The 18,744-nt window shown below is 35.4% G+C and overlaps 1 protein-coding gene across 1 annotated transcript in view; it reads left to right on the top strand.

Moving 5' to 3' along the window:
• The window catches only part of wdpcp (WD repeat containing planar cell polarity effector), a 100,003-nt gene extending 87,721 nt beyond the window's left edge, over positions 1-12,282 (top strand). Inside the window, exons 14-18 of the mRNA XM_073827334.1 lie at positions 1,807-1,909; positions 7,343-7,445; positions 10,356-10,441; positions 11,152-11,180; positions 12,121-12,282. Of these exons, the coding sequence (XP_073683435.1) occupies positions 1,807-1,909; positions 7,343-7,445; positions 10,356-10,441; positions 11,152-11,180; positions 12,121-12,168 (369 nt within the window). The 3' untranslated portion in view covers positions 12,169-12,282. The remainder of the gene's footprint in view (positions 1-1,806; positions 1,910-7,342; positions 7,446-10,355; positions 10,442-11,151; positions 11,181-12,120) is intronic.
• The last annotated feature ends 6,462 nt before the right edge of the window (positions 12,283-18,744 follow it).

Genomic DNA, 18,744 nt, shown 5'->3' with positions numbered 1-18,744 from the left:
GTACTGAAAACATACACACTATATAGGATTTGTTTACACATACACAACTAGTCAAACGTTTTTGAACAGTAAGAGCCTGCATTTATTTGATCCAAAATACAGCAAAAGCGGTAATATTGTGAAATATTTTTACTATTCAAAAAAACTGCTTTCTGCTTTCTTTTCTTTTTGAATATATTTTCAAATGTAATTTATTTCTGTGATCAAAGCTACATTTTCAGCATCATTACTACAGTCTTCAGTGTCACATTATCCTTTGGAAACCATTCTAATATGCTGATTTACTGTTCAAAAATATTATGATTATTATTATCAATATTAAACAGTTGAGTACATTTGTTTCAGGATGCTTTGGTGAATAGAGAGATACAAAATGAGGGGGGGGGGGGGGTTATAAAAATGTATACTTTTATTTAGCAGGGGTGCTTTAAATTAATCAAAAGTGATGATAAAGACATTAATAATGTTACAAAGGATTTCGATTTAGATAAATGCTGTTCTTCTGAACTTTCTATTCATCAAAGAAACCTGAAAAAACATACAGTTTTCAAAATAATAATAATAAATATTTTTTGAGCAGCAAATCAGAATATTAGAATGATTTCAGAAGGATCATGTGACTGGAGGAATAATTCTAAAAACTCAGCTTTGAAATCACAAAAATAAATTACAGTTTAAAATATATATATATATATCCAAAATAAATTATTTTAAATAGTACAAATATTTCAAAATGTTACTGTTTTTGCTGTGCTTTGGATCAATTAATGGTATACATGAAAATGTGACGACAACATGAATTATCTTAAGAAGACAGTATACCAGTTTTCAAGCATACTGAAATTATTATTTTATTTTATTTTTTTATTACACTCCTGTAACTGATCGGAGAACTGTTACTAGGCAGTACTATTTTATTTTGGTAATTACTATAATGCAATTATTTGTACATTTTTTTTATTATTTTAGTACATATTTTTTAACATATTTTGCTGTTGTCTCATTTTGTAAAAGCAGTAAGTCTTTCTATAGTGAATTTACCACTGTGTTGGTAGGCCTCTCTCTTGTTAAAAAAAGACTTTTAGTTTAATACACCAAAGATTTGTGTCAGTAAAGCACGTCTAGTGTCATTGTTCGCACATAGACATTCTCTGAGCAGTCGGATGTGCTTTATCTCTGTTGTACGTCTCAATCCAGCATCCATTTTGGTGGGACTAATGGTGTGACATTTAAAAACATGTTTGTGGGTTAATGGAGGTCTCCTGACTGTGTGAGGCTCTATAATAGATATATTATAGTCTATTCTCTGGGATGAGAGGGCTCATATTTAAGAAAGAGAAAGAGCAAGAGCGAGTGGGTGAATGTGTGTGCGTCACACACCCACCTGCTCGTAATGACAATAGTTTAAACTCTATTCCGACATGAAGAGCATCCCTCCTGCTTTTTAAAAAGATGACACATGCCTTTCCCCACATCTTTGTGCTTTTTGAAACCAGTATGATTGCATCCGGTCAGAGTTCAGGGAGAAAGAGAAAAGGGGGGAGGACAACATAAAGGCGACTGAACAAATGAGCAAGACTGATTTTTGAAAGTTTGATACTTTTATCTGTTTCTTTTCTCCCTCTGAAACTTCAAACAGGTTATTTAATCTATTCTCTCTCTCTCTCTTTTTCTCCTGCAGCCTCTTTTTGCTCCTTCTCTCTCTTCGAGCTGAGCGCAAAAATGAAAAAGGGAAAAAACTGAAGTATTGTCATGTGAGCTGAGATTAATTTTAGATTGCTCTGCTGTTCTGCTTTACCTTCAAAGGACCTCCATTACGTGGCAGCAGATAAGGGTGAGGTGGTGTTAGCTGCTGTAGCCAAGAAGAAGGCTAATGAAATAGACGCAGAGGCACAAACATCCGCACCAGGTGAGAGAATTATTCACATAATGTTAGTCACAATAAAAATACTCAAATCTCCTATTGATTTGTGATGATTAGTGTTTATAAGTGCAAAATGATCACTCATAAACTGCATGTTTTCATTTACTCTTTTGGAAAAATTTAAATAAACTCCGCAAGATAAAATTACCTTGATCACCAGATGGAATTGCAACAATATTGACTGTTTTCAAACAGGTTTGCCTGGCTACATTCCCTTTGTCTTCCATTATATGGACAAACATAATATGTTATGATATACACTGCCATTCAAAAGTTTAGGATCAGTAATGTTTTTTGAGTCTTTTATGCTCATCAAGGCTGTATTTATTTAAACAAAAATAGGAATATTGTGAAATAGTAATATTTTGACATTTCTAATATTGTTTTCCTATTTTAATATACTTTAAAATATAATTCAATTCTGTGACAGTGCTGAATTTTCATCAGCTATTACTCTAGTCTAGTCACATGATCCTTCGGAAATTATTCTAATATGCTGATTTATTATCAGTGTTCAAACTGTTGTGTTGCTTAATATTTTTTTGGAACCTGTGATACTTTTTTCTTTGATTCTTTGATGATTTAAAAAAAGAACAGCGTTTATTAAAATTAGAAATCTTTTCTTTAGACTTTAGAAGTCTTTGATATCAGTTTTTATCCATTTAACACATCCTTGCTGAATAAAAGTTTTAAAGGAGCAGTTCACTTCCAGAACAAAAAAAAAATACAGATAATTTACGTAAAGAAATAGTTTTTTATGGAAAACATTTCAGGATTTCTCTTCATATAGTGGACTTTTATTTTGCCCGCGAGTTTGAACTTAAATGCAGTTTAAATGCAGCTTCAAAGGGCTCTAAACGATCCCAGCTGAGGAAGAAGGGTCTATCTAGCGAAAAGATCAGTTATTTTCTTAAAAAAGTTGTCAAATTATATACTTTTTAACCTTAAATGCCCCTCTTTTTTAGCTCTGCGTGTACTCTGTGTTTTTCGGGTTCAAAACAGTTAGGCTAGGTTAAAAAAACCTCCCATCTCATTTTCTCCTCTTAACTTCAAAATCATCCAACATCGCTGCAGAAAAGTGTTTACAAAGTAAACATGCAAAGAAGATCAAATGCTCTTTACAAAAAAAAAGGTTAAAACAGCAATGTAGGACAATTTTGAAGTTGGAGGAGAAAATGAAATGAGAGTTTTTCATAACCTAACTGTAGTGAACTGGAATCCTACATGCAGAGCTAGACAAGACGAGCAGTTGAGGTTAAAAAGTATATAAATTGTAATTTTTTTTTGGAAAATAACTAATTGTTTCGCTAAATAAGACCCTTCTTCCTCAGCTCGGATCGTTTAGAGCCCTTTGATGCTGCATTTTGGAAGTTCAAACTCGCGGGCACCATAGAAGTCCACTATATGGAGAGAAATCAAACATAATTTCTTTTCAACTGACGAAAGAAAGACATGAACATCTTAGATGACAAGGGGTGAGTACATTATTTGTAAATTTTTGCTCTGGAAGTGAAGTTCTCCTTTAATTTCTTTAAAAAAAAAAAAAGAAAGAAAACATCTTCTGATCCCAAACATTTAAATAGTAACACAAACTTTTGTTTTTTGAATAAACACTGTTCTTTTTAACTTTTTATTTATCAAGGAATCCTGGAAAAAGTAAAACAGGTCACAAAAAATACTAAGCTGCACAACTGTTTCCAACATTGATTAGAAATGAGCATATTAGAATGATTTCTGAAGGTCACTGAAGACTGGAGTAATGGCTGATGAAAATTTTGCCCTGCATAACAGAAATAAATTATATTTTAAAGTACATTTTAAAAAAAGGAAACCAATATTAGAAATTACAATACTATTTCACAATATTACTGTTTTTTCTGTGTTTTTGATTAAAAAAATTACATCCTTGATGAGCATAAGAGACTCCATTGGAAAAACATTATTTTGATCCCAAACTTTTGAACGGCGGTATAGGTATTATTATTTTCACTCAGAAAAATTACTTCTTTCAGCGTTGTCAATTTTTCCATTTACATGTGGCATGCCGCAGCAAAATTTACTCTATAGCTCGGATTTTTTTTAACTTTAGCTCTGAAAAAACGAGTCCACTGTTAATTTCATTCAGTCTTTCATGATATGACGTAAGGCGCATGTGACTCTGGCAGTGGCACCACTGGGAAATTAAAAAATTTTTAATCTCTTATGTAATTATATTTGACTATTTGAAGGGTTTTTTCCGAGCACTCTGTGCAGATATAGAGCGAGTTTGATTCATTCACGTTGTTAATTGGCTGAATAGGACCGGTTTAAAGTGCATTGACCTCAGCTCTGATATTCTGTTTCCTGCTGACCTGATGAGGACGTCCTACATGCTGTTCATCAGCCATGTTCAACATACATTTCCTCGGCCAGCAGGATGGGCATACGTTCAAATGAAAGAGGGCAGTAGAAAGAAAGGAAAAGCGAGAGGGGGATGAGGGACGGACAGAAGTGGTTCGGCTAACAGGTGTACAGATGAGACAAGGGAGGTGTTTAGCTTCTAATAAGGGGGTGAAAACTTGAGGGTGTGTGTGTGTTTCCCACCCTGTCTGCCCATAAGCCTCTTAATTATGTCCTTGATGATTTCCCTGCTCTCTCACCCCGAGCAGACCTTAGCCTTGGAAGGAAGTGCTTAAGAGTGTGAATGTGAAAGGAACAGATGGGCAAAATAGTCTGTTTGGGGGCATTTTACCGCTGTTAATAGTTAAAATGTTGCAATTATAAGTCATCGCCTGAGTTTTTCTTTTTTATATAGTCCAAGATAACCCCTCTCTTTCTCTCTTTTTCTTTTCTGTCAACTCTGTGTACGTTTTTGGGTCAATAGCTTCTTTGAGGTGCTGATATTGTGTGTTTGTGTGCAGGGATTATTTGTGGAATAGAGGAATATTTAGAGGAAATTCTGTAGGGCAGTGTGGGGGATCATAAATAGGGAATGAGAGCGCTAGGATTCGGCATTGTGCTGTGCATTAAAAAGACAAGGTGTCTTGTTTACATTTGGCCAGCCTGAAGCAAATGTCTCACACTGTCAGCCAACCATGACTCTAAAGGATACTCGAACACACGCCAGAAATTCAAAAGTGACTTAATATTCACACATTATATGGCCATTCTCATAAATAAAACAAAGCTCAAAGTGTAAAACAGCTTTGAGGGTATTGATCTGCTGTAGCTGCTTCTGGATGATTATTTAACTGAAAGTTTAGCAATGTTGTCCATGTAGTCTCTAAAACTAATATAGTAAATGTAATAAATTAGTTACATGGATTGATTTATTAATTGCAAATAATTTCATGTTAATTGATTTTCAAGACAATTTAGCACTTTTTAGCAGCTTGAGTCTGTCTGAACTATTTGAATAGTTTTCGCTTTTTTGTCAACTATTTTGAAATAACTGTATTTAAAAAATATAAATAAAATATTTATTTCATATACATTTACCATTCAAAAGTTTGGGGTTGGTAAGACTTTTTAATATTTTTAAAAGTCTCTTATGTTCATCAAGGTTGCATTTATTTGATCAAAAGTACAGAACAAACAGTAATATTGTGAAATATTATTACAATTTAAAATAACTCTTTTCTGTGTTTATATATTTGAAAATTTTATTTATTCCTGTGATGCAAAGCTGATTTTTCTGCAGGCATTACTGCAGTCTTCAGTGTCACATGATCTTTTAGAAATCATTCTAAAAAGATGACTTGGTGCTCAAGTAACAATTATTATTATTTAAATGTTAAAAATGTTGCTGTTTAATATTGTTGTGAAAACAGTGATACATTTTCTTTCATGATTATTTGATATTTCAGAAGAACAGCATTTATTTGAAATAAATTTCTTTTTTAACATGAAATAATGTTTTACTGTCACTTTTTTCATCCTCCCTTGATGAATAAAAGTATACATTTCTTCAAAAAAAAAAACATACTGACCCCGAACCTTTAAACGGTAGAGAGTGTGTGTGTACCTGGTATTCATCACGTTGTGGGGACCAAATGTCCCCACAAGGATAGGAATACCAGTAAATTTTGACCTTGTGGGGACATTTCTCAGGTCCCCATGAGGAAACAGGCTTATAAATCATGCATAATGAGTTTTTTTGAGGAAGTAAAAGTTTGCACAATCTCCTGTGAGGGCTAGGTTTAAGTGTAGGGTAGGGTTAGGGCGATAGAAAATACGGTTTGTACAGTATAAAAACCATTACGCCTATGGAATGTCCCCATAAAACATGTAAACCCAACATGTGTGTGTGTGTGTGTGTGTGTTATATAGATAGATAGATAGATAGATAGATAGATAGATAGATAGATAGATAGATAGATAGATAGATAGATAGATAGACTTACATTTGTGACCCTGGACCACAAAACCAGTCTTAAGTCGCTGGGGTATATTTGTAGCAATAGCCAAAAATACATTGCATGGGTCAAAATTTTTGATTTTTCTTTTATGCCAAAAATCATTAAGAAATTAAGTAAAGTTCATGTTCCATGAAGATTTTTTGTAAAATTCCTACTGTAAACATATCAAAATGTTTTTGATTTGTAATATGCATTGTTAAGAACCTAATTTGGACAACTTTAAAGGTGATTTTCTCAGTCTTTTTGATTTTTTTGCATCCTCAGATTTCTGATTTCAAATAGATGTATCTCGGCCAAATATTGTCTTTTCCTAACAAACCATACATCAATAGAAAGCTTATTTATTGAGCTTTCATATGTATAAATCTCAGTTTTGTCAAATTTAACCTTATGACTGGTTTTGTGGTCCAGGGTCACATTTTATATAAATCAAAAAAATACTATTTTTAAATGGACTACAAGGGAATTTCCAAATGTCATTTTCCTATACTTATTTATACTCAATGAATAATTAAATGAACAGCCCTGATCATTGAAATGTATTTTTACTTAAAAAAAAAAAAAAAAGAAAACTCAATTTTTCTGGGTCTCCCTGAGTAGACTTTGTCTCTCTCTCTGTCTATCTGTCTGTCTGTTGCTTTGTTGTCACAGAAGAGGATCAGTGTTCACTTTCTCATTGAGGAGTGTGTTGATTTGGTGAGAGAGCCAATTGTAAAGGAGGACTCTGAAAGAGCGTATGAGAGGGATCATCTTATAGCTCACGAGACGCAGACGCGCACACTGCTGTGCTGTAGGGTGTTCCCTGAGATCAAGTCTCACTTAGCGTCTCTTGTTATATGTAACCTTCACTGTCTGTGTCTGGGAGAGTTGTGTACAAGACGGCCATGTATTACACAATATGTCATGTTCTGTCTCTCGCTCCCTCTCTCTGCTTCATACAGAAGGGCTTCTAGATTTCAAAGATTCTACATGTTAAACTGTTTCCCTCGGGGCATGGTGGGATTTTGTGTGTGATTTTCAGATGAGTGTCAGTCAGCGTACGAAGGCCAGAGTGGAGTCAACCTGCCATCAACCATCAGCGAAAGGCATGTTCATGACCCCAAACACTGGAGCACTGCATCAAGGTGTGTGTTTGTTTTTTACATTCATTATTCATGTTTAGATAAAATTGTTAGCTGATACCTTAGAAATGCATTTCTTAAAGGGATAGTTCATGCAAATATGAAAATTCTGTCATTGATTACTCACCCTCATGTCATTCCGAACCCGTAAGACCTTCAATCATCTTTTGGAACAAAAATAAAAAATTATTTTTGATAAAATTCAAAGCTTTTTGACCCTGCATAAACGGCAACGCTACTACCATGTTCAAGGCCCAGAAAGGTACAGTTGAGGTCAAAAGTTTACATACTTTTTACCAATCATACAAACGGCATGTTATTTTTTATTTAGTACTGACCTGAATAAGATATTTCACATAAAAGATGTTTACATAGTCTATATAAGAAAATAATAGTTATAATTTATATAATTTATAATTTATAAAAATGACCCTGTTCAAAAGTTTACATATGCTTGATTCCCTAATACTGTGTTGTTACCTGAATGATCCACAGCCATGGTTTTTTTTTTTAGTGATAGTTGTTCATGAATCCTTTGTCCTTAACAGTTCTTAACTGTTCTTCAAAAAAATCCTTCAGGTCCCACAGATTCTTTGGTTTTTCAGCATTTTTGTGTATTTGAACCCTTTCCAACATTGACTGTGTTTCTAAGATCCATCCTTTCACACTGAAGAAAACAGAGGGACTCATATGCAACTATTACAGAAGGTTCAAGCGCTCACTGATGTTTCAGCATGAAACACAATGCATTAAGAGCATTAAGAAAACTTTTTGAATTTAAAGATCAGGGTAAATTATTAAATTCCCTTTGTCTTCTGGGAAACATGATATTTAGGCAAAATAAGAAAAATGTACACATTTCCATTCTGTTCAAAAGTTGAAACCCCTTTTCAATGCATCATTTTTCCTTCTGAAGCATCAGTGAGTGTTTGAACCTTCTGTAATAGTTTCATGAGTCCCTCAGTCAAAGGTGTGAAAGGATGGATCTCAAAAACATACAGTCATTGTTGGAAATGGTTCAAATACACAAAAATGCTGAAAAACCAAAGAATTTGTGGGACCAGAAGGATTTTTATGAAGAACAGCAGGCAGTTTAACTGTTCAGGACAAACAAGGGACTCATGAACAACTATCACTTAACAAAAACTGTAGTAAGGACATTGTTAAAATTGTTCATGTGACATCAGTGGTTCAACCTTAATTTTATGAAGCTACGGGAAAAAATTTTGCCGACTCCTTAAAGACTGACAAGGAAAAGTAGTTGTTGATGAAAGTCATTTTTGTTTTGTTTTTGCACACAAAACGTATTCTCGTAGCTTCATAAAATTAAGGTTAAACCACTATTGTCACATGGACTAGTTTAACGATGTTCTTACTATTTTTCTGGTCAAAAAGCTCTCGGATTTCATCAAAAATATCTTAATTTGTGTTCCAAAGATGAACAGGTTTGAAACTACATGCGGGTGAGTAATTAATGACAAACATACAGTTCATAAGTGGGATATTTTGAGCAAACACCCATACTAACTCTTCAAGTTTGGCCTGGAGCATCACAATGAGTGTGTGGAGTGTGTGTGTGTGTGTGTGTGTGTGTTACATGAGGGTTGTCCTATTGTCTTATCCTCTTTCTCTGCTTCAATTGCTGTTGATGGAGGGACCATTGACTCTGTGCTGACTCTCTTTCTTTCTGTCCCACTTAAGCTCCTTCAAATCCTCCCTTTCCCATCAGCCAGTTCCGAGCGGACGGCCCAAAGAGGATGGGGTGGGATTAAAGGGTTTTTAAAACATAAAATAAGGAGTTTTGGGTAATTTGGCAGCCTGAATCCCAGTTTCCAGGCCTGTACTGCTACACGGCCACATACATCAGAGGGAGATGCTCCCACCCAGATAAATAGAAGTCGAGGGAGAGAAAGCGGAAATCCTCTTCTCATATTTCCCTTTTTGTGTTTGTTTTTTGGAGTTTTTTTTATTCTATTTAACCAGACTAATCTGGTCTCCGATGAAGTTTTATTGTTTCTTATGCCGAGCCAATAAGGCTTAGAGACACTGATTCGAGCTTCATGCCTGCGTTGTGCTGGCAAAGAAAAAAAAGATCGGCAGAGTGAGCGGGAGGAGGAGTACAATGACTTGGTGGCATCACCGTCGGTTGTACTAAATCCAGCCCTGCGCAGGGAGAGAGGCAAAGATGTGGATATCTGGAAAACATCCCAACACACATCTGTTGACGTATTCTTTCATTCTCTCTCACACACACACAGAGCGCACTCAGAGAGACGCGCTCCAGCTCTTGGACTCGTGACACTTTTTGCATCCGAGTGCATCTGTACATGTGTAGCGATGTGTATGTGTTTGTTCGCCTGTTTGTATGGTGTGGGCTGCGCCCCGTAGGCCTCTTTTTCTCCTCCTCCCTCGATTCCTTGTAAGCGGCGTGTGCATCACTAAAGGAAATAGAAAAAGCACAGAAATTGGACCCCATCTCCATCGCCAGTCGCCGCAGAAAACCCAAATCGCACAGCCCACAATAACTCTGATAACATTCATACAGTCTTACACGCTTGCTGGATTTGACGGCACGCCGTACGGCGGCAGCGTGTTTTTTTTGGAATAACCATGAATCCCTGGGAAAGGCCTGACTCCCACACGTAGAGGGTCGAAACTGATGTGTGTGTGAGAGAAAGATGCAGGTCCGTCCGCTGTGAATGCTATAGTGTGAACAGGATAGTAACGCTGGATCCTGTAAAGCGTTCATACCTCCATCTCTGAATGCAGACGACCAGAATATTTCCATACAGCATTGACGGGTAGCAGTGCACATGTAAAACTGCTCTTGAGTCTGACTGTATGGAGTTCAAGAGGTTTCTTTAGTCAGTCATATATGAAAAAGATGATTCCAAATCTTTTTGTCTGCACTAGGGCTGGAGAAATGTCAACCTCTGAGGCTATGGATGACCTCTCCAACACCCTGACAAGTCATCGCACCTGGCCTTGGAAACACACAGGTGTGTTCTTTTGAATACAAGTCGGTTTGAGTAAATACAGTTCTCAAAGTGGATACAAAAGTAACAGGGTTGAATGACTACATTGTTCCCAGTATTTGGATCAAGGCGTACAGCTTGTTTTTCACATTGAGCTTTATGGTTATAATTTATATTGACTGTGTGTTTTACACAGAGCTCTCCTGCCGTTGATAATTCCCTCATTAATGCCCTGAGAGTGATATCTTCCCCTCTGTTTTGCCCTCTCAAAAATAGGTTCAAGTTGACTGCCTTTTTTTCTGCTTGTATTGTACTTAGCTAATCATCCTAAAACATGAATGTTTTATTCTTTTCTGTCCACAGAATAATTAAACTTTTTTCCCATACATATTTATTGGACAGTACAGACTGTAGGCTATTACAGACATTTACATCAGAATTTTAATACATGCATAATCCTGAATGCTAATGGCACAGTCATAATTTACCATGAAGAAACCCTCCTCCAGTTGAGCTGCAGAGGATGCTTGAACCCAACACTTCCACCCACTCGTACATACAGTACATTTACGCAAGATTACCGAGCGACTGCCGCTCATCTGATCACCTGATTCAGGTGTGGCGGTAGAAAGGTGGCACTATGACATGCAATCAGATGTGCTCGAGTCAGTCTTTTCAACTTTTTAAAACACTTTTATGTGATTTTTCACTTAAGTATGTTTTTCTCTTTTTAGAAATCAACCTTGTTGACCGGAACACCCAGGTAATGTTTTACATTTTTACGGTAGTATGCTATATTTCAACATTTACTGTTCTGTAACTGATGCTTGTAGATAAATCAGTTCTGCCAGGTATTATATCTAAAACTGAGCAGAATATTTTTGTGAAAATCAGTACTTTTATTACACTAGCAGTCAAAAGTTTTTGGACGCAAGATTTTTAATGTTTTTTTTAAAGATGTCTCTTCTGCTCACCAAGCCTGTATTTATTTGATTCAAAGTACAGCAAAAAAACTTTACTATTTAAAATGTGTTTTCTATTTAAATATATATTTTCAAATGTAATTTAATCCTGTGATTTCAAAGCTGAATTTTTAGCATCATTACTCCAGTCACATAATCCTTCAGAAATCATTCTAATATTCTGATTTGCTGCTCAAAAAACATTTATTATTATGATGTTGAAAACAGCTGAGTAGAATTTTTTTCAGTTTTTTTTTTTTTTTTTTTTTGATGAATAAAAAGTTCAGAAGAACAGCATTTATCTGAAATATAAATTTTTTGTAACATTATTAAGGTCTTTATCATCACTCTAAATCTATTTAACGCATCCTTGCTAAATAAAAGTATTAATTTCTATCATTTCTTTTCCAAAAAAATTATACTGACTCCAGGCTTTTAAATGGTATAATTTGGATAGTGTATAATGTTACAAAAGCTTTTTATTTGAGATAAATACTGATCTTTGGATCTTTCTATTTATCAAAGAAAAAAATGTACTCAACTGTTTTAAATATTAAAAATAATAATAAATGTTTCTTTAAAAAATATTAAAAAGTCTTACTATTCAAAAGCGTTTGACTGGTAGTGTACATATAAATATCTTATATTTAGTTTTAGTATTAAATAATTTATCAAATATTTAATATGTTACTGTAGTTGTTGCTGATAGTTGTAATAATGATATTCATATTTGACTTATAGGTGCCTGAGGAGGGGAAACTGAAAGTTATTCATTTTGGTTTAGTATAACTTACATTTTTTTGTACATTTTTTTTTACTAAAAGTGTACCAGTGTAACAAATTAAATATGCTTAAACTATAAAAACTACTTTTAAATAAAACATATTTTTGCAATTCTTTTGATTCTGTTTTGATTACTTTTTTAGCTTGATGCACAGTGTTTGTTCAAGAATTTCATGTCACATAATTTGTCACACTCTATCTTGGAAAAGGGGTGGTAAAATCCTGTTTATGGCCAATACTGCACAGTTGAGTAAAAAATAATGTTCTAACCTACTTTTCCACGGTTCTTCCTCTTTCTGTTACATTATTCCCTAACCATTCCGGCTCGTGCCAGTCACTATCACACTATCAGAATGGATGTTTGAGAGTCTGTGCAAACAGCTTCTTCTTTTTATTTTTTTTATTTTAGTAACACTTCACTTTCTTTGAGAATGATGGCACAGAGGCCACACTAGTATCCCTGTGCTTGATCACAGGATCAGTGGTGCGGCTTGTGGGCCGGGTTTAATTCTCCACCTGTTTGGTGTATGAGATTACATGCAGAAGAAATGCAGAGGGATACGCAGCGCGTGTCTCTAAAGAGGAGGCTGCCGTTTTCCCCCCACAGTCTTCATACACAGCGGCCGTGTCAGAACTGTCGCCGGCCTGCTCGCCGAACTTAATCTGACAGCACCCAGCCATCCATAATCCCTCACTGTATCGTAATCTATTTACTCTGCATTCTAAGAGGATTTTCTTTTTTTAAAAAAGTATATATACAAGATATATAAATATGAATTGATGCTGGAAATGGAGGAAGGGTCAGGAGAGGAGGCTTTTGTGTTGTCACCTCTGTTTTTATGTCCGTCTATTGCCTATTCTTTGCACGTTTTAAGGAAAAATCAGTCAAATTCCGTTGTCAGTAGCATATTTTAAACATTGCTTTACATGTACTTGTCTGTTGTAATATGTGACCCTGGACAACACCAGTCATAAGGGTCAAAATATACTGCATCATCTGAAAGCTGAATAAGCTTTTCCTTGATTTATGGTTTGTTAGGATAGGACAATATTTGGCTGAGATACAACTATTTGAAAATCTGAGGGTGCAAGAAATATCTAAATATTGAGAAAATAACCTTTAAAGTTGTCCAAATGAAGTTCTTAGCAAAGCATATTACTCATCAAAAATTATGTTTTGATATTTACAGTAGGAAATTTACAAAATAGCTTCATGGAACAGGATCTTTACTTAATATCCTAATGATTTTTGGCATAAAAGAAAAATCGGTAAGTTGACCCATACAATGTATTTTTGACTGTTTCTACAAACATACCTGTGCTACTTAAGACTGGTTTTGTGGTCCAGGGTCACATATATTGTACTCTCTTAAAAATAAGGGTTCTTTATTGACGTCTGTGGTTAGATTATTACAATTATTAAAATGTTTTTTCAGAAGTCTTCACAGAAAGGAACCCAAATGGTTTTATGGAATCAAAAACAAAACCTTTTGGAAGCTTTATTTTTAAATATGCGTGTTTAAAAAATGTATATATAGATTTGATTTGTGCATCAATTATGATAATTGATCAGACAACTCACCATTATTAATGCATTAATCTGATTATCTAGCCGTTTTCAAGAGGCATCTGTCTTATTTGAATTATATTCACATTGTTTTTTAATTAGTCTGGCCTCCAGTCACTGATTCTGTGCCAGGAACCATTTTCAACAGCTCAGACTAAAGCTTAGAAACTTATAATCACACAGGATTATTGGAGAGATCACAGTTTTTCTGTGAGTGACAACCTTGTAATCCTGTGTTGAGTCAAACTAAGAAAATGTTTTGGATCAAACAGTCTTTTTGGCAAAAATGCCGAGATTTGATTGGCACATAATTGGGTTTGATAGATGATGAGCTTCTTTCAGACATCCAGAAGCATTGTTAGCTTCTTTTCACGAGTTATGATGAGGGAGCTTAGATGATCTGATCATGTTTGTGTATTTTGCAGTATTACAGTCTTATGAGATTTATGCTTCTCTTTTAATATAAAAAAATTACCTTTTAACCGAAGGTACCGGTGCATAAGTTTTTCTTCTGCTGCGGTAAGTAAAAGTTTAGTGTTCATGACTCCGGTGCTCTTCACGGTTCATCAGCGATCTTGACGTCTAATTCAAGCAGCTGTCATACTCCAGCACATGTACTGATGAAATCTGCACATACAAACAGCCATTCACTGTTAGTGTTCATTTCCTGCCTGGTTGTGCAAGCAGAACCTGTCGGATCAGCAGCCTACGCGAGGCCGCCATCTTTCAGACGGAGAAGTGATGATGTCACAGTCTGGTCACTTGATATGAAAAAAATCTCGACAAACAGTTCTCAGCTCAATTAAGAGTTAATTAACTGTTCCCATTTTAATTGCAGCTATTTAGAACAATTATGTCACCACTCAGCGTAGATTGCACTGTTTTGTCAACTAACGCTCCAGTGGTAAAGTAGGTAGGCTATACATTAACAGAGAGATCCTGTTCCTGGCTCTATCACGTTAAAACTTTTTTACAGCCTAGTTGTTTTTTATATAAAGAAAGTTATTCAATGTCACACTTTTCAATTTTATTATTTATCTTCGTTTCCTTTTTTTTTATTGACGCTAAAAATGTCAAGTGGTAAAACCATTTGTGACCCTGGACCACAAAACCAGTCTTGTATGTTTGTAGCAATAGCCAAAAATACATTGTGTGTCAAAATGATAAACCTTTTTTATGCCAAAAATCATTAGGATATTAAGTAAAGATCATGTAACATGAATATATTTTGTAAATTTCCTACCGTAAATATATCAAAACTTATATTTTGATTAGTAATATGCATTGCTAAGAACTTTGGACAACTTTAAAGACGATTTTCTCAATTTTTAGATTTTTTGGCACCCTCAGATTCCAGATTTTCAAATAGTATCTCGGTCAAATATTGTTCTAGCCTAATAACATAAATGGAAAACTTATTAATTCAGCTTTCAGGTGATGTATTAATCGGAAAAAAATGACCATTATTACTGGTTTTGTGGTCCTGGGTCACATTTACTTATCACTTTAACACTTAAGACTGTAGAAGATCTTCAAAAACGTTTCTAAGGTAGTTTTGTTGAAATATCGTTTTCTGCAATAAATATCAAAACGTTCATTTAGTAGACTAGGCTCGTACCGAGCAAAACTTACCTTTCATTTATAATAAATGTAAAAATAATATTGGTTGTTGTAAAATTGTTCACAGTTTATTTTATTGAAAAATAAGTTATTCATTTACTCTTTTTTTTGCCTTTTAATTTTATCTAAGCATAGTTACACCGCGTGGACATTTCTGGTTTTAGGCCCCAATTAATAAAATAAGTAAATAAATAACTGAATGAAAACGGTAATCATTGTATTCATGTGACTGATTTTTATTTTTAACGAATTAATTTATCTAACAGAACAAACCCAATATTCGTTAATACTTTGACCCAAATAACTTAAAAGGTTATGGCCCAGTTTAATAAGGTCTGCAGTCTGTAGCCTAAACTCTGCATGTACGGTCAGCTAGTGAGTTAAAGATAAAGCTATATATGAGCTCAGCAAGTGTCCATCCTGACAGCCATAATGCCGTCTGTCATCTGTTCCTAAGACCTCGGCGTCAATACTGTAGGAATAAATCCCTCTGGTGGTTTTCCCACCCTCAGCGTTTCTGTAACTCGCAGAGGCCTGGACTCAGCATCTCACCATCTCAGCAAACCCTTCGCTCATCACACTTCCGTTTTCCCATTAATGGTTCAGGTCGGTAATCTCTTTTACAGTTTTCACATGTAATAATATGGTGCCAATTGTGGACGAGCCGTCCCACTCGGGTGACATTTGGACATATGAGCATATCAGCAAGGCAAGAGTGGATTGCCTCGTACAGCAGTAATGGAAGCGTCCTATCCGCCTCACGAACTGAGAGAAAAATTCTACGTTTGGAGGACAGTCCATCAAAAGAAAAAAAAATCTTGACTGAGGGAAGTTAGCTTCTTAGGCTTTTTACTGTAGGCTAATAGTTCGCGCCCTTCTAGTTTAAATCATTTTATTCTTTTAGTTAGAATCTTTTAACTGTTTTTATTCAAATAAAACAATAGTAAATATATGAAAAGAGCCATCTAAAACTAACGTAAACCTTGTTCAGTATTCAGTAGGCTTATTTGAGTTGTGTTAGTAGACTATTAGCCTATAACTCAAACTGCTGTCAAAGGCAGATGCCTTCCAGGTGAAAACTGATTAAACAATATATTCTGGTTGAGTAAACGACAATATAATAGTCGAGATAGTTTTCAGAACGGAAATTTGAAATGAAAGCATGGTTTGTTTGGGACACAAAATGTAGGCTACGCGAAGTATCGGACCAGTACAGGTAAAGTGAGACATTTTAATCATCTTTATCGTTGTGTTATGTGTAGGCCTACTATACACTTATTATTATTATTTTTAATTTGAAGCTAAATTAGTATAAGAACGGACCTCCCGGGCTACCTGTATCCTTAACATTGAACTAGACTTGAATTTAAAATAATGTCTAGAGATGCCAGGTTTTGAACAGCCTATAGAAAATCATTCCGTTTTAAAATATGAATTAAACTGGATGAACTTTGGCAGTCGATGAGTGCTTAAATCACTGATGACGTAACAGTCTGTTATTAAAGGTATGAAATGTTAAAAATATGTAGCCTTTTCCATCCGGTCATCTCGTTTTCCGCCTTGCCAACAGATGCGTGACCGTGGACCACAAAACCAGTCATATGGGTCCATTTAAAAAAAAAAAAAAAAGATTTATACATCGTCTGAAAGCTAAATAAATAAAAATAGCTTTCCATTGATTTATGGTTTGTTAGGATAGGACAATATTTGGCAAATCTATTTTAAATCTGGAATCTGAGGGGGCAAAAAAAAAATCTAAATGTTGACAAAAGTTGTCCAAATAAAGTAACTAGCAATGCATATTATTAGTTTAAAAAATAGGTTTTGATATACGTACGGTAAGAAATCAAAATATCTTCATAGAACTACTTAACATCCTAATGCTTTTTGACGTAAAAGAAAAATCGATTGGACCCATACAATGTTTTGTTGTCTATTGCTACAAATATAGGCTACCCGTGTAACTTATGATGGGTTTTGTGGTCCAGGACAAAATATCGGAAATATTAAAAGACTGGAGCGTGATTTATTCCGGTAGCATTTTGTCCAAAAAAAAAAAAAAAAAAAGCTGGCTACTGCTAAAAATGTAAAAGTTAACAGACATGGATTTACTTCGCCAGAATCATGGTAGCTTCAGTTGAAAGTGTTAGAACGAACAGGCCCTAATGTTTTCTCTCTCTCACCCCTCGGGCTTGAGCAGGTGCTCCACGCGAGGGCGTGTCCGAGCTCCTCAAAATATACCCCAGGAAGACAGGACGCAAATGTTTGTTTGATGCAAATCCATTCATGTTTATGTAGTGTCGCCGAGCTGCGGTGGCGTCTCAATGCGAGCACATAAAACAAATACGCGCAATGTTCTCCTGAGCGAGGTGTTGATTCAGCTGCCGGGCCAACACAGCAATAATTAGCACACAAAAACACTGAAGCTGATTAAAGTCGTGCGAATGGCTTGTTATTTTCATATTAGCAATACGCCGTCGATGATATTGTTGTGAAAACATGCAGGACGTGATATTCATAGTAACTTTCAGTTAAGACAAGTCAAAGAATATCTTCCAATGCGTATGTATTTGACATTTAACAAATGTTTGATGCTGTTAATAAAAATAAATATAAAACATAAATTAGGACGTGAAATAGTACAGGTCTTCCTGTGTGTTGACAAGCGTGTAAACAATTTACCTGTGCACATTCTTTCTATCCGCTGCTTAAATCGACCAAAAGGAAACTTTTTCTGTTCGAACACGTTCATCTAAACAGCTTTGCCGAGCCCTTGTTTTTCTCCAGCTATTTCTTTAATGGCCCGGTGCCTGACGGCTGCCTCCCTCCCGCTTTTGACCCATTAACCCAGACCCACCCACGTCATTACCGAATCAGAAGAGGCGATATCGCTCCGGGTTATTTTGGCGAAACGCTCTTGTGCTCCAGAGAGCGCGGAGATTCTGCTGGGAAGCAATTATCGCCAGCGCATTCAATTACGACCTGATCAAATGCGTTAATAAATATTTAAGAAATTTTGCGGTGCCGTGGCCTTTAACAGTTTGCACAAAAAAGACCTTCAAACGATTGCATGTTTTCTAAAGCCAAATGAATATAGTTCAGGTCCACGGTTTGAGTTTTAATCAGTTTTTACACTCCTGCACACACGCATTTACAGCATCCATATCCATAGCAAATAACCGGTTTATTAAGGAGGAGCAAAAACGTAATCCTTTCTACAGAATGAAAAATTCAGTCGGTGGCATGCGATTTCACACACGCCCTTTAAAATCCTCCCAGTCCGATGGAAATAAATCAATGAATTGCTTCAAGTTTAGTGCAGATAAAAAAAGAACAGATTATAAAATAAAAAGGCATTCGTTCCAAATTCAAACTTTCCAGCATCCCACCAAATA

This window comes from Garra rufa, chromosome 21 (genome assembly GCF_049309525.1).
Source record: "Garra rufa chromosome 21, GarRuf1.0, whole genome shotgun sequence".
Taxonomy (NCBI): domain Eukaryota; kingdom Metazoa; phylum Chordata; class Actinopteri; order Cypriniformes; family Cyprinidae; genus Garra; species Garra rufa.
The sequence above is the reverse complement of the archived record's forward strand: the minus strand, read 5'-3'. Positions and strand labels throughout refer to the sequence as shown.